The sequence below is a fragment of the Megalops cyprinoides genome, chromosome 15 (assembly GCF_013368585.1).
Source record: "Megalops cyprinoides isolate fMegCyp1 chromosome 15, fMegCyp1.pri, whole genome shotgun sequence".
Taxonomy (NCBI): domain Eukaryota; kingdom Metazoa; phylum Chordata; class Actinopteri; order Elopiformes; family Megalopidae; genus Megalops; species Megalops cyprinoides.
Window position 1 is genome coordinate 18,116,076 of NC_050597.1, and position 27,670 is coordinate 18,143,745.

Here is a 27,670-nt window from a genome sequence, read left to right on the forward strand (position 1 = left end):
ATATTTATTAAAGAATGTAACACTATCCACCACTCTCACAATGCAGGCATTAAATCAGAAATGAGATGTACACAGAGATGGCTCCTTCCTTTGTAGTGTACTGGTGTTGGTCTGTACCTTTGTAACTTATTTTCATGGTGTGGGTAGGCCTATTCATAACAACTGTCTCTCTCGTGTGTTGGGTGACGACAGAAACGTCTGTCTCTTTTGCACCACACTGTCTTTGTGTGTGTTTACTCCTTTGTGTTTACTGTGTTCAAGTTATACGTGTCATCCTTTATGACGTTAGTGACATCATTCTCCCCCACAATATCAAAAGTGACACGTCTCATTTTGTTTGTGCTGCGTGTTAATTAGTGCCAACAGCACGGTTGATACTTGACATCTATTATGTAATGTCTCTCCGCGCCCTGGGACATATTTGTGCTTGTGCTGGTTACTGTCAGAGACATTTTTATATGTATCCAAACCACAATTTTATGTTGCCTGAATGTTCGCATTTGCTTATGTTTTCAGAGTAGCGATACTATGTAAACAATCTTCGGCTGCTTAAGTCTAAGTTGAAGTCAGTAACAGGAACATTTACCATCAGAATGAAGAAAAAATGTAGCACTTTCAAAGAAAGCCTGCAGTTCGTGAAAAGGTCCCTATATGAATGCAGCTGGCCTAGTGACCGTAATTACTCTAGGTTACCACTTCAGGACTCTGGCGCATCCTCTTGTGAATATTAATTTTAAAAGCATAAATGGGAATTCTGGGACTGCAGAGTGATAGCCCAAATCCACAAATAATGCAAAATATTAGACAGCAACTGTCATAATATCGTGAAAAGACATTTCTAAAATACAAACCAGCACAAACGTGGTACAGACGGGTTATTTCGGACACTGGTGGTGACGTCCAGCTCTTTAAAAAGCGCGAGTCTTCATACCTTAAAATTACGGCAAGTCAACCAAATCTTTGCAGCATAAGTGCAGTATAAGTTAATGATGTAATATGGAGATGCCTTACCTGCTGGTTTGCTCTGAAAAGGTATTTAAACGAACGGACTATAGTTTATAGGCTAATCGTTATCAAAAGCTTGTGGGTTCACTAGGTCCGCTTTTAAAACGTCTGGTGAAGTACCATGTTGGTTTCATTGGTATCTTTAAACGATTAATAAATTATCAAAATCAGATCTGTATTTCAGCTTAATTTCATATTGATTAATTGTATTTTTGTCCGTGTGCACAAAAAGGAAGGTGGTCATTAGTTGATGAGTTACACCTGTACAACGGACTACTTTACCAGTATACGGCAATTGAAGGCAATTCTGTATGTATTCTTTTCCTTCGAGTTTTAGGTTAGGATTTCTATGAATGTTACACCGGCATGTTCACGATGTTAAGTTTTCTTATAAAAACTGGAATGTTTTGTTTTAAAGAAGTGAAAATGGCAACGTGATTCTGAGATTTCAGTATTTCGTGTACTTATTCAGTAGTTCTTGTACAAGTAACAGCAAAAGCACAAAAATAATAAATGAATATCGGGTGTTTAAAATCAACAGGACAGGATACGGGTGACAGGAACATGTTTATTTCCTCATCAAAGCAGTTAGAGCAGTATGTTTAAATACACATAGCACTTTGAATAGGTAGAGGGTATTTACAGAATAACTGGGCTCGCAAGTGTATTTCTTAAGAACACTGGTCATACTAAAAATATTCAAAATATTATCAGAATACAGAGGATGGACGGAACAATATTACCTGAAATGTTTACTTTTATCCCTCCGGAACTAACATCATGGTTACAAATTCAGAGACTGCTGCATCTGCAGGTTCTGCATGAGAAAATTATCACTTGTGAAAATCTATTTGTTAAATTACATACAGAATTTCTGTGACCATACAGGCCTAACTGAATGCACTGACAAAGAATTGTCTTTAGAAACCATTCAGTGCTGAATAAAAGATGTTCTCAAAGCTTGTTCACACTGCAAGACCCTCATTCCATACCCAAAGACCAGTCATGCATATTAAAGAACATATAGTTAGTATATTGAGAGAATGATGCAGTGAAAGTCATACATTTTGCAAGAGTTGCTAAATTATCAGCCATTACTTTGAGAGGAGCAGTCCTGGAACTTGCACTTGCTAAGGAACAGTCTAAACACATGATTCCAAGATGATGGCTTATATCTAAACACCATGCCATTTGACACAACATTGGGAAACAGTTTAATACACCTCATAGGAAATCTTAATCTTGTTTACTGGATCTATGTGACTGAATATGGGGTGGAAATAATCAGTTAGAGCTGGTGCTGAGCTCCTGTCTAAAAGTCAAAGAGCATGGAACAGTCAAAACTCACGCTGTACGTGCACAATGCAGTCTTCCTCTCATGCTCCGATAGGGAGTTTTTTTTTATTAACCAACTAAATCAGTTCTCAATAGCTATAAACAGTAGCACATGCAAAATGAAGTTCAACCAATCACTGCCGATGCAGGTAGTTTCAGGGTTTTCAAACTTTTTTCCTCCACACATCTCAAAAGACTGATCTTTTTTAAGACCACTTGAGTTTTGCTTTTGTTTTCCAACACATTCTGTGTTCAAGATTATCACAACAAATGCATGTTTACAAAATGCAAATATACTCACTTGCAGAAATAAACAATGATCTTATGTGCAACAAGAAACACACAATCATTTTTTTCCTTAGAAATGGCTATGCAAATGGTATAAAAGCTTTGGCGTATTTGCCTACAAGTTGTGCCTGCACACTTGAAAAAAGATTAAAATAACACTGTATGAAAATTTGGCTTCATACTTTTTTTAGACAGACTTGATTATGAATTCCACATAAAACTGTGGAGAAGGAATTATGCTGTTAATAATATTTACATATGTAATGATATTAGGCTTTAGGTTTTAAGTGAGTGACGCGATGTGTCCCCAGATGTCCAGGCTGAGAATGCTAGCATCACCTTCATTTTACTGCTACAGATTGTTTTTGTCTGCAATTTTCATTAGGAATACTCTAATACAACTATATTACACTAAATATAGCCCCTACATTATCTCCAGGGGAGTGATCTAAGCCACGTCAGTTTAAAACACAATCATCACATTCATGTTTGTTTTTTTTAAACAAAGAAAATCTTAATTATGTGTTCTATAGAGGTTAACGAAGCCCATTCCCCCAGGTAAGACAGCATGTTAATTGTAACAGAGACGATGCAAGGTACACACCACACTGGCTTTTGCAGTGACGCAGTGCAATATAATAGCTAAGCACACCCTGGCAACTGACAGGACCTAGTAAGGAGCAAATCTGTTTGAGATGCTTTAAACTGGTTTGCTATTAACTACGCTTGCATAATATTAATCATAATGGCAGCATCTATAAACTGTGCACTATTCTAATGTTGTTGAGAGGAGGAGTCTGGGCTCAAATGAAACGGAAGTGAATGAAACTCTTTGCCTTTGAGTTTTGGGTGTGGCAGGAGAAAGCAGACAACACCAGTCAGAGAGCAGTGTGATGCAGAGAGACTCCCTGCCTCAGCGTCACTGAAAAATGAAACTCTTAAAGAACATCAGATCCACAGGTACTTTGTACTGCATGCACCTTGCTCAAGAACACTTCCCCATCTGAGATTCAAACCTGCAACCTTCTGGCTACAAACCCAGTTCCGTAGTTAATATGGCAAACTGCTGCAGAACCAGAAGCATGTTAAAGGAGAGGCTGTTTGTCCCAGCTCAGGTGGCTGGATCTAAAACTGACGTGCAGCTGTTTTAGTTAATGAAATGCAAAACAGAGCACTCCAGTTAATAAGGGAGTGACTGAACAACCTCTGCAGCACAAAGAAACAGCTGACATTGGAGAGGCATGGATTGCCTATCTGACTGAATTTCCCACATGAGTGTGTAGAGAAGAGTAGTAACTGTATAAGACTTACTGTACTGTAAGGCATATGAGCTGCAGGCTGTCTTTAAGTGAACAGCTGGCTGCACTTATAAACCAGGAGCTGCTGTAATGTTCTGCCATGCTCGTGCCCTCATGGGTCAGCATGTTCTTCCTCCAGGATTGTATCTCACCCCATGCTTGATGTTGCATAGAAATGATTTCCTATTCTAGTGTGGAGAGCAGGCATTGTGGTGCCCTGCTGAAGTTTCCCAGAGGCTACCGGTAACTGCTACAGAGGAAGGTAGGAGGAAGTGCTCTGTTCTGTGTGATTCCAGTCATAGCTACAAACAGGAGGCTACGAGCATTTATAGGCAAGGCCAGTGCATTGCACCCAGAGAGAGGGTTAGGTGTTGGTGTGCGTGATCAGCAGGGGGCACTCTGGTGCTAGCAGCTGCCGGCGGAGGAGCAGACAGAGCCGCACATGTTCAGGTTGGATGTCTCCTGTTCCGCCTCGTCCTCCGTGCCCCCCTCTGCCTCTCCGATGCCCTCCGCCTCACCCTCGCCCTCGCACTCGCCATCCGCCTCCCCTCCGTCTGAGGCACCCTCTTCCTGTCTCTTTTTCAATCTGAAACACACGTTTACACACACACACAAAAGCATCATTTACCGTTATTTTCAGTTATTTTTCAAAGCAGCATGCCTTTACTCAGACGTAAGATGTAAAGAACATGAGTTGTAGTCTCAGAATAACATTGAAACATAAAAAACAGAACACAGCATCAGCCTCATAGCCTCAGTGTTGCAGATGTGGAAAGCAAACTGTGTTTCCCGCCTCAGGAGTTTTCTAATCTGTGCTGTGGATGCAGATGACTTTAAATAATGAATGAGGAGATCATCTAGTGCTGTACTAATATTCCTTCCATGATATACCGGTTTCATAAAACTGTCAGTATGAGTTGTCAAGGGTATTTATCTTTCAACCACTAAAATATATCTATTTACTGTATCACATGTGTAGCAGGACACATATTTGTGTGTAAACTCATGAAGGAACCCATCTCACATTGTGGGCAGAGACCTCTGATGTTTGAATCACACAAATGGGCAGTGCTATATAATGACCTAAGCACTACCAGCACAGACAAACATCAGGACATACCAATGAATTCACTTATAGTGTTGAGGTTAATTTCTACGGATCAAAAAGCTGTGTTGTTTGATGAAGCATTTTGCCTTTGGTCTTACTTTTCCCTGTTGAAGATCATGAACTCTTGCTGCAAGACATCTAGGCACTCCTGTAAGTAATCATTTTCCTGCAGGAGAGGAGAGGTCCACAGTCAAACCAGGGACAATGACAGGAAGAAAGACCACTATCCCAGAGCAGATGCTATTACCTTTTTGTCAGTAGTCCATTTATTTTTTGTTGGGGTTCATTTTCTCACTTCAAAAAGTGATTTTCAGTATTTATTAAAAAATAGAATGTCATATTTCAAAAATGCCAGAGGCTATACAAGAAGGATTAGAGAAAGTTTCAGAATTCAATTGTTCATGTAATAATTAAAGCTTTTCACAAAGGGGAGCAGGACTGTGGAGGTTACTGTTGATAACTTGGAGCACATTATTCATAATATAGATATTATTTTTAATTGGATGGATATTAAAGTCAACAGTGTGGAGATCCCTGAAAATAACATGGAACTCATTATTAAGGCAGTGGATGTTATTGTTTGTTATTATTATGTCTTTTGCAATTAATCATTTTTATTTTGTTAACAGAACAAGCCCATCCCCCAAGAATTGTTCATAACATGAAAATTATTGTTAACAAAGTGTATAGTCCTGCCAATAACATGGAATGTCTGTCAAATGACCCTACAGGACAGAAGGTTAAATGTTTCCTAGCAGACTAATTTCCTCCACGATCCTCAGTTGAGTATCCAGGCCTTCATGCTAGGCTATGTCTGACCACATTTCCCGGAGAATTCATCACAAAGAATTATGCTACAGTAGAATCCTGTGCATTCATAGAATATATTGACATATTTTTACTGTAATAACCCACACACTGGGGATGACTGAGCAGCGTGATCCACCAGGCCTGAAAGCAAACAGACTGTGTGACTCACGGACTGGGAGTCTTTGCTATTGTCCCGGGAACGATTCTTTGCCAGCCTCTTCTTCTTTTTATGCAGTGGGCGGGACTCCAGGATCATCTCCTCCAGCTCAAAGGTGGGGTCGCAGTGCAGACGACCTTTCTGTGAAGTCATACACACACACGTGCACATACACAGATCCATATGCACGCACACACACACACACACACACACACACACACACACACACACATACACACACACAAACACACACACTCGCTGACTGAGGCTGCATGTCAAATTCCTACACACCTAAAGGCACTGCAGTTCCCACACAAATGTACCAGAGCAACAAGCAACAACAGAGCATGTAATTAGCACTCACGTTGGGGACAAAGCCCGCCTCCACCTTCTTTTCATACACGGCGTCCCAGTTGACATTGGAGAGGTACGGTGAGGACTGCATGTCAGAGAGGCAGGAGAACCGGTGCTCCGGGTTCACTGTAAGCAGCTGGTAGGACACACACAGACCTCTCCTCAGCTCCTCACCGCATGGGCTAGGAGTCTCAACACACTGTTCTCTACACTTCACCAGTGTGATGCAGATTTGTTATTACCATGACATTGTATTGGATTGCATCCTTTTTGTCCTTTACAAAAGGAAGAAAAAAGGGCTAGGGAAAGGACAGCTGATTTTTGACCTTTCACTAAGTTACCATTAGAGGGCACTCATATGCTGACTAGAGCCCAATGCAGCATCATGGGGCTAATCTGACCTACCTGTACCTGTTATAAACAAATGAACAAACCAAATTAAACCCACCGCACTGGTACAGGATGAAAGGGGATGAAGCAAAGACTTTGCATGTAATCAGTTCCAAAACACAATTAGTGAAATAACCTGCATGTAAATGTACCCATCAGAGCCAATAGCAGTTTCTATGTGCCACTGGAACCATCTGTTAAGTGATGGAGATGGGTTAACCTTTGGTGCAGTCTTTATTTATTATTTACTTGGATGGTGCCCTTAAAATTTGTTTTAGTGGGGTCCAGACTTATTAATCAATCTGGACAAGAGAGCAGGATAATTCTCACAATCCTAGCATAAACATTCAGAAGCATAATTCACACATGTGATCAGAGTCCACATCAGACAGGAGGACTTTCGCTCTTTTATTCTGAGACAGCACTCTCTTAAACATAAGGTCCTCTCTCAGCCCTCTCTCCCACCTTCCTCAGCAGGGAGACCAGGTCCTTTGGCCAGGCTGGGCAATACTGCACACTGACTGTGCTGAAGAGCTGCATCAGGGACTCCACTGAATTACTGGCATGGATTTCATACGGCCTCTGTCAGAAGGAGAGAGACAGAGGAGAGGGAGATATGGAGAGGGAGAGAGAGGGAGTGAGAGAGAGAGAGAAGTGAAGAGAGAAAAACAGAGTGACAGAGAGAGCAGCAGAATGAGAGAGGAGGACGCAGAGAGGAAGAAAGAAAGATCAGTCATTTCAAGGAGCCAGGGTTAACTGTCCTGTCATCCAGTCAGGGGGCAGCACTAACTCCTTTAACCAGTCTGGCTGAGACTACGGCGTCTTACCCATCCTCGCAGAATCTCGTATGCCGTCACCCCTAGCGACCACCAGTCCACCTCAAACGCGTACCCAGTCCCCCCACTCACAAAGGACTGGAATATCTCAGGTGCTGTATTCAGGACGAGCAAAGAGAGGTAAACCAATCAGGTCAGAGAGCCCTAAAGAGCTTTCAGCAGGACACTACCACAGTCACAGTATCATGTGATGAGAGACACAACATATCGTGTGCAAGATTTCTGGGAGGAAATATAGCACAGTGGGAATAGAAGAAGACCTGTAATCAGGTGATGTCAGGTTTGATTCCCATGTGGGGATCTGCCATGGTACACACTAAGGTAGCTGTATATATGATCAGAGCATGTGATCTGTAAGTTGCTCTGAATAAGTGTATCTGGCAGACAAATAAACAAAAACAAAAATTCCTATATAACCTTGCATGAAAGCAAATTTAGTCTGTATAGCATAAATTGTGAATTATGGAGGGTGACATTACACCCGAGAGTGAATGTGAGTCGTTCAGCTGTTGGGTTAGACTGCCGAACACACTGTCTGGAGTCTTTATGCAGGGCGGTGGCAAATGAATGTGTCACAGAAGATAAGGCCCTTCATTTTAGTGTGTCTGTGAAACAGGCCCTGATGCCTTACCCATATAAGGCTTAGTTCCAGCCAGAGCAGTGGCTCTCTCCCCGTCCTTTATTATGGTGGCGATGTTGAAGTCAGTGAGGTGAGCGTGTCCTGTCCACACAGAGGCAGTGAGACTAGTGCAGGTAATATGACACTACAATATCGCATCACACAAAACAACTGTTTTACAACACACAAGTCAAAACTCATTTATAGCAAAGGCAGAGCTAACATTACATGAAAGGAACTTGAATTAAAACAACTTTAAAAAGCTGTGGTACATCTGTAAAGCCAAGTAGTAAAGGAAAATTATAGACCATAAAATAATTTACTTTAAGTGCACTATATTAGTCATTAAGTACCTTTTAACTAACAGGTTACAGGCCATTAGTTTAGGCTTAATAGTGTATTCATTAAGGGCACTTCAAATTTCACTGAAAAATATGATTATGTAAAGACTAATATGCAAACAAAACACAACTAACTTGAAAGCACAATATTATACAGAAGCTAAACAGTTATGAATCAGAGCTACTGGAATGGCAAGAGCTAGGGTAACTGTGTGGAGTAGCAGTGGCGGAAACAAGTTTGTAATCCAAGGGGTGTAGGTTTGATTTCCAGGTGGGGCACAGCCATGCTGTAACTTTGAGAAAGGTACCAGAATTGTGTCAGTAAGATATTAAATATTATGTTCAGCAGTATATATACAGAGTGTGTAAATATCGGTTTTGTAATTCATGCCGAATAAGGATGTCTGTTAAGCAAATAATTAAAAAAAAATAATTTGAAACCTACAGCAACTGACTTATCGCTAGTATCCTTCACAATGAAATCTACTGAGGAAATTTCCAAGGGCTGTGAAAGTGGACCACTATGTCCTTGTCTGTCTTTAAAGTATTATGGGGTGCCTGTCATGTACAAAGTCTCTGGTGTTTGTCAGAGAAATTCAGGTTCTGTGACCTCAGGAACAGTCTGTCAGCTGCTGGCTCGTGTCACCCTGTCCCATAACCTTTTCTCTCCATCTCCAGAGGGAGCCAGCTGTGACACATGACTGCCACCGGCGCAGGGATGGAGGACGCACAGACACACACATGTACACACACGCACAGACACACACTCACACAAACACACTCACATACATACATACACACACATGCACACACAGGCAGGTATAAGACAGAGCAATGTAGCTCACCTTGTTCATCCAGAAGGATATTGTCTGGTTTGATATCTCTGCGGGGTGACAGACATAACAGCACAGTCAGTACCAATCAGAGCCTGCAATGCTCCGTTTTACCTCGCCGCTGATCGTGTCTCTCCTTCATTCGCATTCTGCCCAGAAAGCCTGTGATATGACAGGAGACGGCTCACTGGCTGGCGAGTAATACAGCTGCCCATCATACTATGTGTGTGTGTGTGTGTGTGAAAGCATTTTTTGTATGTGAGTATGTCTATGTTTGTGTGTACATGTGTGCATGCATGTGTGCGTCCATTTGTGTGTGTTCCACATATGCACATGCTTTCACAGTCACACATTTATACCCATTTTTTATCTATATTAAAAAAATACTCTTTTCACATTTCTCAAGGGAAACCCTTCTTTGAACAGTAATATAGTATAAACAGGATAGTAAGCATAAAATGTGTTTTTTTTGCATGAATAATCTAGCCTTACAGCACATTCTTCACAACCGCACAGTACGCTGAGCAGAAATGTAAACACAACAACTGAGCGGGAATGTTGTCCTTTTGTGGCTGAAGAAGTTTGCCACCAGTGCAGAGAAGCCAGGCCTGCTCAGAGAATTCTTCATGCGCACTAATTCTTTTTCTTCAGGCTACATCGCAGACTCTGTTGCTAGGAGACACTTCATCTAAGTTGGTTCAACAAAATAATTGTATAGTATTCTCTTGTCAAAAAACCACAGCGTGGAACGAAATTGTAGAGCAGAAGACAACCAGAGGTACTCCAGTATTGGATTACTGGTCCTGCCGCAGACACAGTTGCGTTAGAGAAATCTTTCCAATAAACTGGGGCTAAATTTCAGTTTATTCTACTGGGAAAGAGATATTGGTTTGGCAGACACAAAACAAAACTGAAATCAATACCCTAAGGCCAAGATTGACCTCTGTATCCCATGGATACAATAATGCAATACTATATAAATGCAGGGAGATTGCTGGAACAAATTCACTTTTCAGCATGAAATGCCATATATGAGAACAGCACCTCACCAAGGTCTGGTCTTGACCGAGGTGTTAACTTTATGGAAACTAAATGGCTTGAATAACCGAATGGAGTTAGTAACATCTTAGTTAGTAAGTACATCTACAAAAGCAAAGGAGTATACAGGTGGGTATAGTCACCGGTGCAGGTGTATCCAGGGCAATATAGCTGCTTGTAGATAATCTACTGGGTCTGCAGCAGTATATGCATGAGTATGGATAACAGGCTGGCTCTGCAGGTATATACAGCTGAGTATAGTGTTCTGTGGATAATGTGCTGGCTTTTCATGAGTATAAAGGTGAGTATAGTTACCTGTGGATTATGTGCTGGCTCTGCAGGTAATCCAGTGCCAGGGTCATCTCACAGATATAGAGTTTGACAGCTTCCTCGTTAAACTGGACGTTCTGCTGGAGATGGTAGCGCAGATCTCCGCCCAGCAACAGGTCTACCACCATGAACATGTCCTCCTCATCCTGGAAGGAGTACCTAGAACAGAGCAAATGGGTCAGAGGGCAAAGTGACACCAGAACACCTGTCCTGTACTGTCTCATCCAAGTCTCCACCCCCTCCCCCTGTGTTCTGTGTTCATCTCATCGATGCAGAGGTACAACACGACACACACAAACACCAACATCTGCCCCCACATTCACATACCCAGACATGTAAAACTCCCTATACAACTGTGCACCAGAACATACACCTACAGATGATCACATTTACACTCACAGGCACGTACACACCCTCACCCAACGACCATCACACTCACACACACGCTTACACATGCACACACCTAAAAATACATCAACTTGCACTGTTGCAAACCCCAAGATTGCAGGTTCAGTATCCAGGTGGGGCACTTGAGTAAAGTGCTTACACTTAAATTGCCTCAGTAAAATATCCTGCTGTTTAAATGGATGATATGTAAGTCACTGTGGTTAAGGCCATCTGCAAATAATGCAATATAATATAATAAAATCTATGCAATCATAGCCTTACACATAGACACCTTCTCACGCACATCTATTGCATACATACACCTATGCACTCCCACAAGCACAACTAAATCTACACACACACACAGACAGACTACACAAGCCCTGCTTTCATTAACTGCTGGTTTTTCATATTAAACTGTCTACAGCTGGGTTACAGAAACTGTGTTTATGTATCTCGGTTCATTTAGAAGTAGTTCAGAGCGAGGCTTGCAGTCCAAATTCTTGTTTCCTCTACAGCCTCAGACAGAGGAGCAGCCCCTGGTCCTCTGCAGCTGTAATTTCCTGCTCTCCCTTAGGTGAGGAGCTGCATGTTCTCCAGAGCTGTAATCACCATACCACAGAGAAAGGATTCTCCCCTACAAAATGGCATCAACTGCTTGCTAAATTAGTTCTTTACATCTATATTTACACATGCAGAAATCTGGAACATGTCTGTGCCCCTGTCTCATGCACCAAAATGGCACCAAAACCAGCAGCACAGGGTCATTTTACTAAAATGCATCTTTAATGTTTTTCTTTCCTCATCAGCGTCTTGTTTCCCGTCAAACAACAGAACCGCAGTGAATACAATTGAGGCTCCAGCCCTCCAACGATTATCGGCCTGTCATTCCATCCTCTCTGAAACAGGTCAATAGGCAATGTACAGCCATTAACGCACTGTGTCCTCATTACTATCCTGATGAATGAGGCGACCTCCGACCTTCAAGCGCCACTCGCCAGGGGCGAAGTGCTGTGCTCATGACGCCATCGGGGAGATACTGATCAGAGCCATTTGGGTGGTTTTGAAGAACCCAAGGCAAGGTGTCACTTTCTCAGCTCTGCACTGTATGGCAGATCCACTGTCAGAACTGTCCCCTCCAGCATCTGGCTGATGCCAGGCTCCTGTCACAATCACAGCCCCCTCCACTGTGAGATTAGGGAGACTCCCACGTGCTGCCAGGGAAATGTCAGATGTGCCGTGACCCCTAAACAGAGTGTGAGACAGACAGCGACACGCTCACCTTCGGATTACACCGCAAGGACAGACAGGGAGATTATCACTGTGTGTGTGTATGTGTGTGTGTGTGTATGGGGTTGGATGTTTGCATGTGAGAGTTTAAAGTATTTGACAGTTTGTACGCATACGTGTATGTGTATGTATGTGTACCCCTGTGTGTCAACATGATGTTCAAAATTCAGAACACACACACACTCTCTGACATTTTCTAAAGCCAAACTTTCTTTTGAGACGGAGGTGGTTTTGGCGCACACCGGAGCACAGACTCAGCAAAGCTCACTTGAGCCAGAGAATTCTGCACAGAATGGCTCAAAGTGTCTTTGACTGGCTCCTTTCTCTGCGTCTCCTCTGCAAGACCATGACAAATCAACCAAATGTCCAGCAGTCACAAGATCGCGGAACAACAGAGGAGCAGGTTCAGCTGGGAAACGGATCTGGACAGAGGAATGACGGGCCACTCCGGCCCTCGGTGGCCTGCCGTGGCGGGCGGGTCGTTGCAAGGCTCGGACAGAGAGCCACCGCACTGGAGCGTGGCCGAGAAACGGGCTGAAATAATCAGGTCAACATAAAAAATGAGTTCAGGAAGCAGCGAGAGTTTGAGCGGAATTTGTCTGAATTTTCTGTGGCCTAGATATGCTGCGGAGACTGCACTGCCTGGCCATGTGAGCCGATCACAAGACACATCAAACTCCTTTGGGTCTTTCTCACACAATGCTGCATAGGAGTGTCGCTTAGTTAATCTGTCCCTACTCTGACTTCTTCCCAGCCCGCATCCCACGCCCGCAACTCCGCTGTCCTTGTTTCATAAGGCACATTCTCAGGGTGTCCTGGAAAAACACGATAACCCTCACCAAGCTGACTACCTCAAAAATTCGGTTTCATTTCACGGAGACTGTGTGTGGGTTATCACATTTTTACAGACTAGTAAACAAATGAAAAGAGGGTTGTAATGTGTTCTTGAATTCAAACAAGGTTAACGAAGGAAAAAAATGATGAGCTGTGGGTTTTCAAGTTTTCTGCAACCAGCAGTGCTTTCTCGTGTCCTTTTCCCTTCAAGGTTGGACCTGTTGATGAATGTCAAAAATTTAGTGACCCTTCCAGGCTCTCCGCCACTGTGAGTGGCTTCTTTGGAGTCCAGAGATGGGAAGAGTGGGGCTGTCTCATTAAAACGATCCCTTTCTGTCCTAAAGGCCTCCTGGAGCTGTCACTAGGATGGGGGTTTATAATGGCTATTGAAGCTGTATCTCTCCTTATTCCTTCCTCTCTTCTGCTCTGTCTTTCTCTTCATCTCTCTCAGGGAAAGACAGCGATCCCTGTGTATATGGCCTTCTAATGAAGAGTGTGAATACTGGGGGAGGATGCTCGCTGGGTCGCGATGACTCACGCTGTTTTTTCAGAGTATAAAATCAGCTTAATAGGCCCTTGGAGCTGAGGATCATCCACAAACAAACATTATTGCTGACACCTCCATCCTCCAAATGAGTCTTATTCATAGCCGTGCTGTTTTTCTGCTCTCGCTTTACCGCAGAACAGAGCGTAAGGTGTGCGGGTGAACAAGAGCTTAGCCATTCCTGCTTCCGTTTTTGGCAGCGTGTAATCAGTGGATCTCCTGGTTCATTCAGCTGGACAGATCAGACGGCACACTGTTCGGATTAAAGAGGATTATGTCACGGCGGTGCCCGGCCTGGTGTGAGCCTTTGGTCTGAAAACGGCCATGAACCAAACACGGGCAAACGAGCAGCCTCAGCGTCGCTGTCATGCGGGAGAGGCTCTGCAGTGTGCGAATCTCGTCCTGCAAAAAGTCAAATCCGCATCTTGAGGCGCACTGTAATGCGGCTGTGCTCCACAATACAGGGAGACTCCTTCCGCACTTGGTTCCCTCATTGTTTCCACATCACCAGCTGGAAACCTGACACATCTAGGTGGTATTTATCTTCAGGCGGCGCTTCTGTTTATACCAGCGGAGGCTCATGAGCTAGAAATAAGGGAGGCTGGGAGCCTTAACCTTTACACTGCTAATTGTGATGAACTGCTTGTTTCATTCCCCAGTTTGAAGCACAGTCAAGTAGATACTAGTGATTTGCAATGTGTGCTATTTTAAGGGAATAGCTTTACTAAATATCAGTAATGCATCTGATTCAAGGTTTAAATGACTTCTGCCCTTTCTGTGGATATAGCTGTGATCCTGTGTTTAGGAATTTCTTATTTAAACTTTCCCCCTTTTTCACCCTGTCTTTGGAATTGCCTGCTTCACATTATGATCACCTCATCACAACAAGAGCCCTGAAGCACGAGGGACGCATTACTGCAATCACTTGCATGCAGCCAACTACAAGTTCATAAGTCCCACAATGCATCACAGAAGAGCAAATGCCAAATGGAGGAGAGGTATACGCCTTATCATCTGAGCAACTCATAGGTGCCTATAAAGTCACTAGAGTATGCTGTTGAGTGGTATTATAAGGGAAGCCTGGCTGAAATGACCCATCTTACCCCGACAGAATGAAGCAAATTACGGTCCGCTGCTGCAGATTCACAGTCATTGTCAGTTAATGATGCAGCCCAGACACAAACTCAGCCTGCACTCAGAGCAAGGGCCTTGGCCAACTGAGCCGTTCAGGAGCCTGTGCTATGGCATTTCTGTTGAAGTATTTCTCCTTAATGAAATTTCTGAGGTTCAGGAGGTCTAAATCAAAGGCCCCTCTCCAGACCTTTAAATTGCGTGGCTTAATTTGTGTACTCTGCATTTCGACAAACTGATCAATGACTAAACACGACCTTAATTCAATTCTCCTTTCTCTGTCTGTTTCTCGCTCTCTGTTTCTCCTGAAATGTCAAGATTGATTACACCTGCGATTGCTGGAGCAGTATCAATAAAACCAGGCCTCCTCCCACAGATTCTAATCAGAGCTGACGAGTCATGTGCTACATTTACAGAACCATCGCAGCAGTTAAAGAATAACATTCTGCACTTCCAACACACCCCCGTTATGCCAAGGTAGCAACACAGCCCTGTGAATAAGACATGGCAACGCAGTCCATAGTCCTTAGATAGTAGGCATGTGACATATGCACTCCCATGGGAACCAGTATTGCTCTAATCATCAGAATACTGAATATTCTGTCTCACCCTCCGCCTCTCCATCCCTTTCTGTCTCTGCCCACCACTTCCTCACTCTGTCTCTTTCTTCCTCTCTACCTCCCTCTTCTTCTGTCTCCTTACCAAGCCCTGACCCCAACACACACACACACACACACACACCTCCCCCACCCATTTCATCTCTATATAACTCTTGCTGAAAGTTAGTCAGTAATGGATAGTGTTTACTTGTTTTTCTCTGATAAACTGTTACATTTTAAATCATATTCCTGGCTGAGCCAAACACCCCAAATGTCCTGTCATTGTCATTACAGAGATAAATTCCAGCACCCTGATTTTGCTGATAACAAAGTTAGTAGACTCAAAGACAGAATAGTGACACAGCTCAGGAAGCATAACCACAGTTTCAAATATACTGATATACTCTGCTGCCCCATCATAACCATGTAAGAAATAGTTTTCTCCATCATCAATCATTGTCAACAGAGATATGAATTTATACTATATTATAAACCAAAATAGAACTGCTAAACCTGTGGAGCTAAACCTGTGGTGACCATTTTGTCTTAGTAACATCTGATGAAGGAGATGTTTTTCAGGACTAACACATGACAGATACACCAGGGCACATCTTGCGACAGGTCTAGTCAGGCCACGGGCCAGCACAGTTTAGAGAAGCGGAGCACGAAGGTTTTGGTAAGTGAATGGCTTCGGAGGTACACAATGGGGCCAGCGTGATTGATAATCTCTCTATAGTTATTTTAGAACCGCACGCTGTTCCTTCTTGACTTGGCTGGTGGCCGGTGCTGGCACTGTTAGGGAACAAATCCTGCTGCCGTTGCTATGCCTCAGTGCCGTGGGTTTGAAAGTAAACTTAACTATGCCAAACCGACACATTTTTCAAGCGAGAACATTCTCTGTTTAATCAACAGACGGGAACAGCTGCCGCGGGGGGGAACAGACAGCCAATCATCAGACTGTAATCAGGAAGGATAGGAGACGCACCGCGTGCCCCCGAAGAAGCGGGAGCCGGACCGCTTTTATTGTTCAATCTGGCCAATTTCACACAAATAGCTGCTGAGTGGCGGCGGCTGTGCATCTCCCTCGCCCCCCCCCGCCCCCCCCGCTCGACGCGCTTTTGTAATGCAGATGTGACAGCGGCCGCATTCGCCGTGACAGGGGGGAAATCAGACAGGGGAAACTAATGAGGGAATTATTCTAACGAGTTCAACCGAGGCAACAAGTATGACATGACTGAAACTTTGAAGTAGCAGTTATGCCGGAGTAAGCGGGCCGATCAAACAGGAGCTCACATTTTAACTCTGAATGTTTCTAGCTGTAAACTGCAGCCATCTCTTGCACATCCCCGCAGGAGGGAAGGAGAGAGGCACGATTTTCTCAATACTCGTTTTCTCCCCCCTCTTTTGATAGTCTCCTTCATTTTCTCCACAAGAGAAGAACCTTCATCCAAGAGTTTTATTTTATATGAATAAACTGAGTGGGATGATGCCGCCTCCCTCTTCTTGCCAGCTCTTACGGAGCTTTGATGTGACAGGGGGCTGGGGCAAGGCCCGGGTTTCACTGATTGAGCAGGGGATTCTGGGAGCTCTGTCAGCTTGATGAGGAAATAAAACACTGCCTCCTCATCAAAGAGATATATTTTAGTGTGCCAGTTTCCCCACCGCATAATATTGGGCAGATAAAACCGGAGCCCGTGAAAGAGTGCAGGGCAGCACCGAGGGAGTAATGAACAATGGAGAGGATTGTATTGAGTCACCCCTATCGCTTCTCATTCTACACATAACCGCACATTTATGCTCATGAAATTACAGAAGGCCTGCCCGCTTCGGAGAGTCAGAATAAATAACTGTGCACATCCTTTCCTTCGATGTGGATCGAATGAGTGTGTAAATGTAATGCGCCAAGAATATTGCGCCAGCCCCGGGATGATCGTTTTCAGAATGCGCGCGGGAGCAACAACTGAATTATGATCCCGCTTCAAGCGCCTGCAGTTATGGTGGGGGGTGGGAGGGGGTAACCGAGAGGGAGGAGGGTGCTGACTGGTCTCCATGGAGACACGCGCGGTCGGGTTAGAACGGCTGACCTGGAAACGGAGACGCGGGGCTGCAGGTGCGCGGGGCCCCAGGTGACCCGGGCCAATCCTCTCCCCCGCTCTGCGCCACGTCTCACCCTAGCTACCCTGTCAAATCCTGTGGCTACGAGCATTCTGCATTAGGAGAGTAACCTCTGAGGGCGCCACACACTACTCCTATCTGAGGCCTGTAATCCTCTCGAGATATGAAATAATAGTGCTGCAGTGTGTGTCTGCTCTTCACATCAGTATTTTACACCCCTTCCACTGCTACCACAACCGACACTACTACTGATCAAAACATTAATGAGGGGTTTAAAACCTCACAACATCACCTTACCAATTGTACACTGGCATCTTGTTTGCAGGCTTTCCAGTCATTCTAAATCTATTTTACTCCCCAGAGACAGACGCTAAAAACACTGCACATTTCAGGCGCTTCATTTATTCATTCATTTCTGTTTCTCACACACTGCAGTGTTTGTACAGCCTCAGCTTTGAAAGTATAACCACAGGCTATGAGAGTCTGACTCTACCCAGAGTCTGATTCTACTTCCAGACGCTTTTTTTTTTAATCACAGGTACAGCAGGCGGGAGAGAAAAGGTGAAAAACATGCAACAGTCACCAGAGGTTTACTAAAAAAACGTGTTCGATTTCCTGCAGGATCTCCAGCTCCCTGAAGACGTTGCGGAGCTCGTCTCTCTCGATGCACTGCTGCTTGTTCATGTACTTCATGGCGTACATCTTCTCAGTGTCCCGCTTCTGCACAATGCACACCTGCAAGGGAGAGAGGACACAGAGTCCCGCCTTCAGCCTCCACAGACACATCTGATCATCTACAGCCACACAGAGTCCCACCTTCAGCCTCCACAGACACATCTGATCATCTACAGCCACACAGACACATCTGATGACTCACAGCTGCAGACACATCTCTTTGATCACAGTCACACAGACATATATTATCACTCATTGTGACACACACACACCTTCTCACTCACAGCCACACAGACACACCTGATCACTCACAGTCACATAGACACATCTGATCACTCACAGCTGCAGACACATCTCTTCACTCTCAATCACAGACATATTATCACTCATTATGACACAGATACGCTTGATCACTCACAGTCACACAGACACACCCTCTCAATCACAGTCACACAGACACCTTATCACTCACAGTTGCAGACACATCTCTTCGCTCTCAATCACAGACATATTATCACTCATTATGACACAGACACACCTGATCACTCACAGTCACACAGACACACCTGATCACTCATAGTTCTGCATGTTCGTTTTGATAAACATTAACATACACTTGGAGAGACATGTGCATTACTTTCTGGTAAAAAGATAACTTTATGAATCTTTTGGATGGTTGCAGTTGTTATCCTATGTTTACCAGAGGCTGTGTGGTGACTGGTATACAAATATGGAACTTTAAGATAGTGACAACATGAATGATTTTTACAGTTGGTGTTTATCATGTCAGTAAGGTCAGACTCAGGGTTAGGGTCAGGATCAGGGTTCAAATATTCAGTTTTCACATTTTCTGAAATTAATTGGGTCCCCATTTTCTCCCTTTTTTAATGTGAACTGGCAGCGTGGGCCATCCTAGGAGCCTGTTCCAGTGAAGGATTTACTAACCAGATTCATCTAGCTTCATTATACTCTCCCTGCTTGGGGAATGAGGAGCCTTACACATCTGGGATGGTTCCCTTACCACCACTCCAGCTATTGTACCACCACTTGCATGTAACCTTTTAGCTGCACTGGGAGATTGCTTGTTTGGCCAAACGACGCAGAGTTATAGACTAAAGGCTCATGATGTAGTTAAGGTTATAGTTCAGGTCAGAGGCTGCATCTAAGCAAATTTGCCCTGAGTGGTAGTACCCCTTTTCCAGGGTACAGCTGGAAACAGGCTGGCTCACGCAGTTCAGGTTCTGGGACTTTCCATGGTTGCTCGCAGCATGCTGATCCATGTCAGCTCAGCCCACTAGCGTTACCGGTGCTGACCCACTTACAGACGAGCTGTGGGCGGAGTCAGCGACCCGCTCCTGCCGGCGATGGCACAAAAAACTTTGAGGGGATAAACAAGGAAGGGAGAAAGGAATGCACTGTCATCCCTGATCACAGTGAACAACCAGAGACAGACAGAGGTAACACTGAGAGACGTTTCCGCACTAAAACCATTGCAAGGTACCGCAGAGGAAGGCCGAGCAGTCATCCTGGGAAGATGTCAGTGTTACGTGCAGTGTCTCTGGTTGCAGGCAATGCAAGACAAATGCAATTCTCCTACATCAGGTGCAGCTCATGCCAGCCTGGTGCTGAGGTACAACAGGGTCTGCTTTAAATAAGGCAGAGAACAAGCATGGCTCACTTTGTCAGTGTCAACGTGTCACGACGTGTCCTCTTTTGTGCTTGTAAGACAGGTCTAATGTGCCTCACTCAAGGTAACATCCAGGAGATGTCAAACGGTCATGTCAGTGAGTCAACGCACCTTATAGTTCAACTCATCCATCATTTTTGTCAGCTGCTCTAAGACCTGTCTATCAAATCAAGGTTAAAAGTTAATATGACACCATTTGCCGAAGATAGTATGGTGCCATTTGGAATGAAGTTGCCATACCATGATTAGATGTGCTGAGTAAATGGCAGAAAAAGATTTGGAAGTGTTCCTCAGAGGGCACAGTGGGTACTGTGCTGAGTGTAGTACTCTTGTATTAGGTAAGAGGCAGCACTTGCGTCACACTGCACCAAAGACACCATAGTTAGTTTAACCAAATTCAATTGTCCACAGTGTTCTGGGGCTCCTCTTTACAGGGCATCAGATGGCAAACATACTGCCTCTGATCAGAAAGCAACAGCAGTAAATCTATCAACATGCAAAATACACGAGCAAAAACTCCTCCCCCCTCTTCCTTCACTCTCTCCTGTCCAGTGTTATCCAATGTTCTGCCCTCCTTTCTCTGAGTGCAGGAGGAAACGTATCTCTTCTCCCACAGTTTGATTGCACTCTTAATCATGTGAGGGAGAGAGAGGGCTGGGGAGGGAGAGAGGGAGCGCTCTCGACCTGGTTTCTGTGAGCAGCCAAGACATTGAGGGTGTGGCCACTGCAGAGCGTTGTGTGTGTGCGTGTATACGTGTGTGTGTGAGTGTGTGTGTGTGCACATGGTGGGTTGACAGTGCATTGTCTCTCCTTCAGAGGACAATTTAAAAAAAGACAAACGGGGCAAAGTTTCACCCTGGGTCTATTTCAGTTTCCTTCTCTTCGGTTTCTGCCTCTCCGGCGTGACACTGCAGCACGCGGTTCTCTCTCAGGTCTGGGTTTGGTCCCTTGGTGCCAGGCAAACCTAGTTTCTTTCTCTCCAGCCTGGTTTTAGAGGAGGCAGTGATTCATCTTTGGCGGGGAGAGTGCGACCACGGCTAGCGGGGCGAGCAGAATTCCAGGCCTCTCTCCTTAGCACCGCCTCTTCAGGCTTGTTGCTTTCATTACCGCTGATAATAATCCGGGAGACAGCACTGTGAGGCATGCTAATGAGCAATTCACAGCACAGCAATCAAGGACTGTTCCTCACAGTTGGAGTCAGTGAATTTTCCACAACAATTTAATTAAATCAACACAGATATGAGTTCAACAAGGGCCATCCTGATTGTTTTACCTCTGTTGGTATGATCACATAGTATTGGCCCACTTCACGTTTGAAATCCCTAAAGGACGGAGGCAGATGAATTTTTATGTCTTGCTGAGAGCAGAGACTGTGACTGCACTCCGACTAAATTTTCTAAAATACCATAAAGTGCATGGCGGTTCACAGACAATACACTTGTAAATTGCAGGTTGTACAGCCTGCTGGCAGAAATATGTGACGTTCACATGGGCTGTTTGTTTTGCATCACACAACAATCCAACAGTAGCCCCTATTAAATCCTGAATGATTTTTTCATATTTTTCTTACAAAATACAAAGTAAAATAATTATTGTCCACAATGCAATCTACCCCAAGTCGATACTAATATATATACTTTTAGACTTCAATTACAGTGTCATTCATTTTCATATCCACACAACTGCCACACAACTTCCTAATGAATCAGAATTTGTTCTTTGATGACGAGCCTCTGAATTTCAAAATCATATCTTTCTGAAAACCCATCTGCATATGTAAATATGTAATGTAATGTAATGTAAACATACTTCTGATTCAAGGGTTTCAGACAGGAAAGGGAAAAGAGACTGATGGAAAGATGCTTGCAGGACATAGTGTGCATGCTGGGCCTTGGACATTACTGCTCAGTTTGTAATAGACACCAAAGTGAGCTTGATTAATCTTGAATTTCCATTACACTACAGGGCAACTCAATCCAAGGCATTATCATTCTGCTGGCTTTATTTCATTATTAAATATTCAGTGTGGACACCTGCTGTGCAGCCCATTTCATCTTATAATGAGTATCTACTGACAGGCCATGGCTTCATACCACAGAAGTTATACCCTGGCGGAACGGTACATTGTTGTTGATTAATACTTCGCTTGGTGATTTGCAGAGTGTCTGCTGATGCAGAAACAAGTTGGCAAATGCTTTACAAGCAGCCTGTGAAGCCATCAGCCCCACTCACAATCCCACAGGCTGGACAACCAGAATAGTATGCTGTCTCTGCGAGATCGGGAGACTGACGTTGCCACAGTGTTGGCTGTAATCTCTCCCCAACAGCTGCGTAGCACCAGCGCTTATCTTCCTCAAGGGATGCTTCAGCAGGAACACATGGATCCATCCACTGAATGGTATCTATTGATTTTGCTCTGGATGGGCTTCTGAGAGCATCGTGGTTTGATCTTGCTGAAGGCCGGTTCTGCACAGATGATGGATTCGCCTGAATGCTGGAGATGAAGACCACTTTCCATCTGAGCTACATCAAAGTCCATCCCCCTGGGAAAGAAAGTCTGGTGGGAAATAGTTATATCACTGTCTTTCTTTTTTGAATACTGGTCGTACTGAAGCTTAAAAAAACATGTATATATGTTTCATTCTTTCAGTATTAATAGGATTCATAAACACAAGACTAAGAGCTAAAAATAGAGCATGCCATTTACAAACAGTGAAGCAAAGGAAGAGCCTTCTGATCTGAGCAATATTGTATTGCTGAAAGACTGTATGACATGAAGTATTCTAAGATATTCACCATGATAATCTTTTCATCAGGAGCTCTCTAATTCAATATCTCTCTGTCTCTCCCTTCTTCTCCCTCTGTCTCGTAATCTTATACTCATTTTATCTATCTTGAAATGTCATCTTCGTTCAATGCTGGTGGAAAATAAATCCACTGTAATTAGTCATATAAATGTGATAGATAACTCGAGGAGATGTCATGACTGACAATTCAATGAAAAACCTGCATTAATATGAGTGAGAGGGAGCCAGCCTGCGGTACCACTTCAAAAAACGCTGCACAAATTAAAGACGTTGTATACTGAGAATCAAAAGAAAATTGCCATCCTATTTACGCATTTATGATTCGGAAAAATAAATTATACAGACTTGGATATTGATTAAATATTTTGGTAACAGCCTGACTGATTATTCATTCATGACTGAATGTGATAGGCTGAGTGACTTCGACTGTTGCATAAACACTACATCGCCTCATTACTCACGGAAGTGATAGCTAACTGCTAATGAGGTGATCTGGTGATTGTTGAGCCTAGGGAAAATCAAGACCAATTAAAGACTACTAGTGTGCCCCACTTACCCAGAGCACAATGTCTTTGCACCATCTGCATGTTGGAGGTTTGACTAAGTCAGCACCTACTGGCACTTTGAACACAATGCTAACTGAGTTAGAAGAATGTCTGCTGGGTTCTTATAGCTAGGTATTCTTATGTTTTTATCCTATTGTTCTCCAGCCTCCTTTTGGAGAGAAACCGGGTGCATGGATAAAGAGGGAAGAAAGAATGTGCAGACTTATCGAGCTGAGGGAGGTTTCAGCTCTTTAAGACTAACCAGTTTATGGATGACTATCTCTTCAAACACTTGTTTTATGAGAAAAGCATGAATATTTTATATCCTACAATAGGGCTTTGCCCTGCCAGCTCAGTGAAGAAATGGCATTGAAGGGGAAAAAAGGCACAAAAGATGACAGCTTACAAGGGGGGAAAGGCACTTTAAAATTCAAAGACGGAGATGAGGAACATTTCATTCTTATGGGGAAAATACTCTGCTGACCTGGGTTGTAATACTGTACATTAATATTTAATAAATTAATCACAAGGTAAAAACTTGCCATTAAGTACCCTTACACTATAATTCACACTTGTATAATTCCCCATTAAGATGAATAAATTAAACATATACATTTTCAGTAGTTTTATGACATGCCTATAATTACATAATTCACTGTGTGAATAACAGAGGACGGCGTGCCCTGGTTCATCTGTCCCATAAACAGTGTGAAAGGTTATTTCTTCCAACATTTCTTGGCTGACATTTTACATTGTTAAAAAAAACAGTATGACTTTTTTTGGATGCAAATGGCCTGAATGCTCATCTATCCAGATGGTAATTTGGCAATCTGCCTGTTACTGTGGTGAGAGGTCCACTGCCTCTCCTCTCACAGGTATTAATGCTGCATCCAGACCTTGCTCACTTAACAGCTGGACCTCAGAGAGTTACAAAAATTGTGTAACCTCCAATCAAGTGATTTTTTTTTAAACATAAACACATACAGAACTATCCCACTCCACTTAACATATAACTGCTCCCGTGTAAGTTAATTTTTCTGTCCCTGCACGTTTCTGTAAATTGACTCTTGAGACAAGATACTTCTTTGCATTCATATCCCTTGAAGTAATCTCAATGTCATTAGCATGACTATAATTAAAACATACAGTATTTCCACTACTTTAATGTGCTTTCATGTTCTGCTTCAAAGTGAGACTGTCATGATAATGAATTATGGTTTTCCAAGGTCGGGGAAGGTATTTACTTTATAAAACCTCTCCATCCCCCAGGTTCTGCTATAGTTAGAAGCCCTATCAATTGTTGTCACAATGCGGAGCTCCTGGGACACTCGCCACATTGAGGAAAAAAGGCACTGGGTTTAAATTTAGTTGAATGAGGAAGCATAAGATACCTTTTCTAGGTCAGATAAAATGCTGAAAATGCCAGCAGCTTCTATAAGACATGAACAAAAATAAAAACTTTTGCCAAGTGACTGAAATAATGAGGTTTTCCACTCAATATTCTTATTTTATTGTTGAAGATATCAGACTAATAAGCGTATGATTGTCACGTTTGTCCAGCCTCACACACAATGAATATATGTGATGGCAGCTGGGATCTTCAGCAGCATTAGGTATATTTCTGAACAGTGAATAGTTTGTGTCATTAAAATGGTGAGGTCACTCCTAAAGCAAATTTATTTTTTCACCTTCAGCCACACGTTCAAAACTCACACACATGCATGCATGCATGCACACACATATGCAGACAGCCCTCACACATACTGTATATGTTCAAGCTCTGATGAACTTGAGCTACAAGTAGGAATATTAAATATCTCTTGTTTCATGTATACCATAACTGACAAGAGAAATGACATTTACTGAACCTAATAAACCCCTTGATGAACAGCACAGTGAACTATTGATACTAGCGTCACCATTATCTCTGGAGTATGGAAGGTCACTTGCAATCAAGCTTGGGAGAGTTTCAGAAATGCAGCAAAAGCTCCCTGTGTACACAATGGGGATAGAAAATAAGGCTTTTTCCCCCAGAACCCCTCATTCTGTTTGATTGCTATTGCAGCAAAATTTGGCAAGGCAGTAAAGAATGATAACATACTGGCAGGCATCTGTAAACCACCAACAAATAATAACTTTCATGATGCATGTTCAGTGCATATTAAGATGCAGAACCCCCAAAAGGGATGGGTATAGACAGGGTCTGGTCAGCTCTTTTCTGCGTGATGGAAGCTGCGGAACCTTCATACTGCCCCTGCACTGCTTCCAGGTCACCACAGAGCCTAGGCTCATTCTATTATCACAGATCTATGCTGACAAACAGGGGAAGGAAGGCGTAATGTGTTTCTTCATTAACAGACTCCACATGTATAGGCAGTGGCTGCAGTTGCAGGGATGCACTCAACAGCTTGAGCGAAACACCCTCTGGCCAGGCCAACAGATGAACAACATGAGAATGATTTGAATCAGGACACAGGGAGCACAATGAAATAACATCATGATATGAAAACGTGCTGCTATCCAAACATAATTTTCTCTGAAGAAATTCAGACGCAAGTCTTAGGGGAACTGCATAAAACACATACAGTGTAATTTGCCTTCAGAAACATGAGCTGCAGTCAGAGAAAAAGCTGTTACACATAAGCCTAAACCCACTCACCAGCGTGCGCTTGTCATATAAGTTTTGAGACAGTTAGGCTCTGCTCTCTGGCTTTCAGATGTGTACATCAACCCCGCACTAATCCACACTAAAACAACAGTGTAAATCCTCCTAGAGACTAATTTAGTCTGAAATGACAGCGCAAACCCTGCTAGCGGCTAACAAAGTCTGAAATGACAACGCAAACCACGCCAGTGACTAATAGTGTCTGAAATGATAATGCAAACCCTGCTAGAGATGATTTTAGTCTGAACAAACAGTCAGAGGAATGAATCGTGTGTGAGAGGACTACGTGCGGCTGGGGCTCGTCACTGTGATCTTCTATAGAGTGGGACCTCTGAGTGCCTCTAAGCCATGCTCATTATGCTCCATTTGAGTCAATGTGTTAAATTTAGCAGCCCCCCACGCTCCCCCTGTTCCCCCGTTCACTCCTCACTACTTTAGTGTCGCTCTCCCATAGCGGTGTGTTGTTTCTGATCCTTTCTCAGCGCACAGCTCAAATTGGAAGCTCCTTCCCCTTGAGCACCTGGTCTCTTACGTCCCACGCACTGTGTCAGCCGGCCTATCAGCCCTGACCCGCAGACACCGTGATGTCTATCCCTGTCAGTGCCTCGTTGTGACTGAAAAAGGGGACACGAACACATGGAACCACATTTCTGCTATTCACGCACGTACACACACGCATACACGCCAATGCACACACACGCGCACACACATACCTGCATGCTCCCAATAGTTTCGTTCATTCGTTTTTAACGAGACACGGCGGTTCTTGGCAGAGCTGAGAGGATGCCCTCTGGCTGAGCAGTTATTATGGACCCCATATGCGTCTCTTTCACTCGTCCTCCAGGGCGGCAGGCTGTTTGGCTGGAAGAAGCCCCGTCTGCCGGCGGTCCAACCCTGCGCATCCGCGGTTTTCGTTACATAACAACTCAAGCCCTCCATCTGCGACTCCTCCCTTACAGAGGCACCCTCACACCCCCAAACCGCTCTGCCACCCCCCTACCTCATCTGTGGACCTGAGTGTGGTGATGATTTCGCTCATGTGGAGCCTGCTCGCATGAGTGAATGGTTTTCCCCAACGCCACCTGCATATCCCTCTCCATTCTCCAGTGGAGGACCTAGCCTGTATGTCTCTGGAGCAATTGAACCCTGTTTCAGGTAGCTGACAGAGCTTCCCAGGGCTATGGCCCACAGATATGGCCCCCATCCCCATTGCACCAGTCAATAGCTCCAGCTAACACCCTGTTACTGAGAACTCACTGTGCTGGGACTGATGCTACAGCAATAAAAGAGTGTCTCTTTTAGGGAGGAGCACTGCACCCTTCATAAACACATGCCTCCTCTGTTTTCCCACTCATACCTCTGAATGCCTCCCCCTACTCACACCAAACATGCCATACAACATACACACAGACATATGTGTGCCGTATGCACCCACATGCACACACACATACATGGATACATTTCCAAGTACTTTGTTGAAGTTATTTATTTTTAATTTTTCATGCTCTTTTCCCCTTTATGCGATCCTGTTTTGGAATCACCAACTGTACACTAGGATGATCTCATCGCAACAACCTCTGCACTTGGGCTGGAGAAGAGAGGCAAGATGAATGAAATCATCTGATTCTCTCACCTGCAGCCAACCGCTA

At 43.8% G+C, this 27,670-nt stretch overlaps 1 protein-coding gene across 1 annotated transcript in view; it reads right to left on the minus strand.

Moving 5' to 3' along the window:
* Window positions 1–1,562: 1,562 nt before the first annotated feature.
* LOC118790034 (serine/threonine-protein kinase 32C-like) overlaps window positions 1,563–27,670 on the minus strand; it is a 55,263-nt gene continuing 29,155 nt past the window's right edge. Inside the window, exons 3-12 of the mRNA XM_036546827.1 lie at window positions 18,226–18,377; window positions 10,728–10,901; window positions 9,387–9,424; window positions 8,213–8,302; window positions 7,573–7,676; window positions 7,211–7,327; window positions 6,366–6,491; window positions 6,014–6,142; window positions 5,133–5,200; window positions 1,563–4,512 (exon numbers count right to left, since the gene is read on the minus strand). Of these exons, the coding sequence (XP_036402720.1) occupies window positions 4,332–4,512; window positions 5,133–5,200; window positions 6,014–6,142; window positions 6,366–6,491; window positions 7,211–7,327; window positions 7,573–7,676; window positions 8,213–8,302; window positions 9,387–9,424; window positions 10,728–10,901; window positions 18,226–18,377 (1,179 nt within the window). The 3' untranslated portion in view covers window positions 1,563–4,331. The remainder of the gene's footprint in view (window positions 4,513–5,132; window positions 5,201–6,013; window positions 6,143–6,365; window positions 6,492–7,210; window positions 7,328–7,572; window positions 7,677–8,212; window positions 8,303–9,386; window positions 9,425–10,727; window positions 10,902–18,225; window positions 18,378–27,670) is intronic.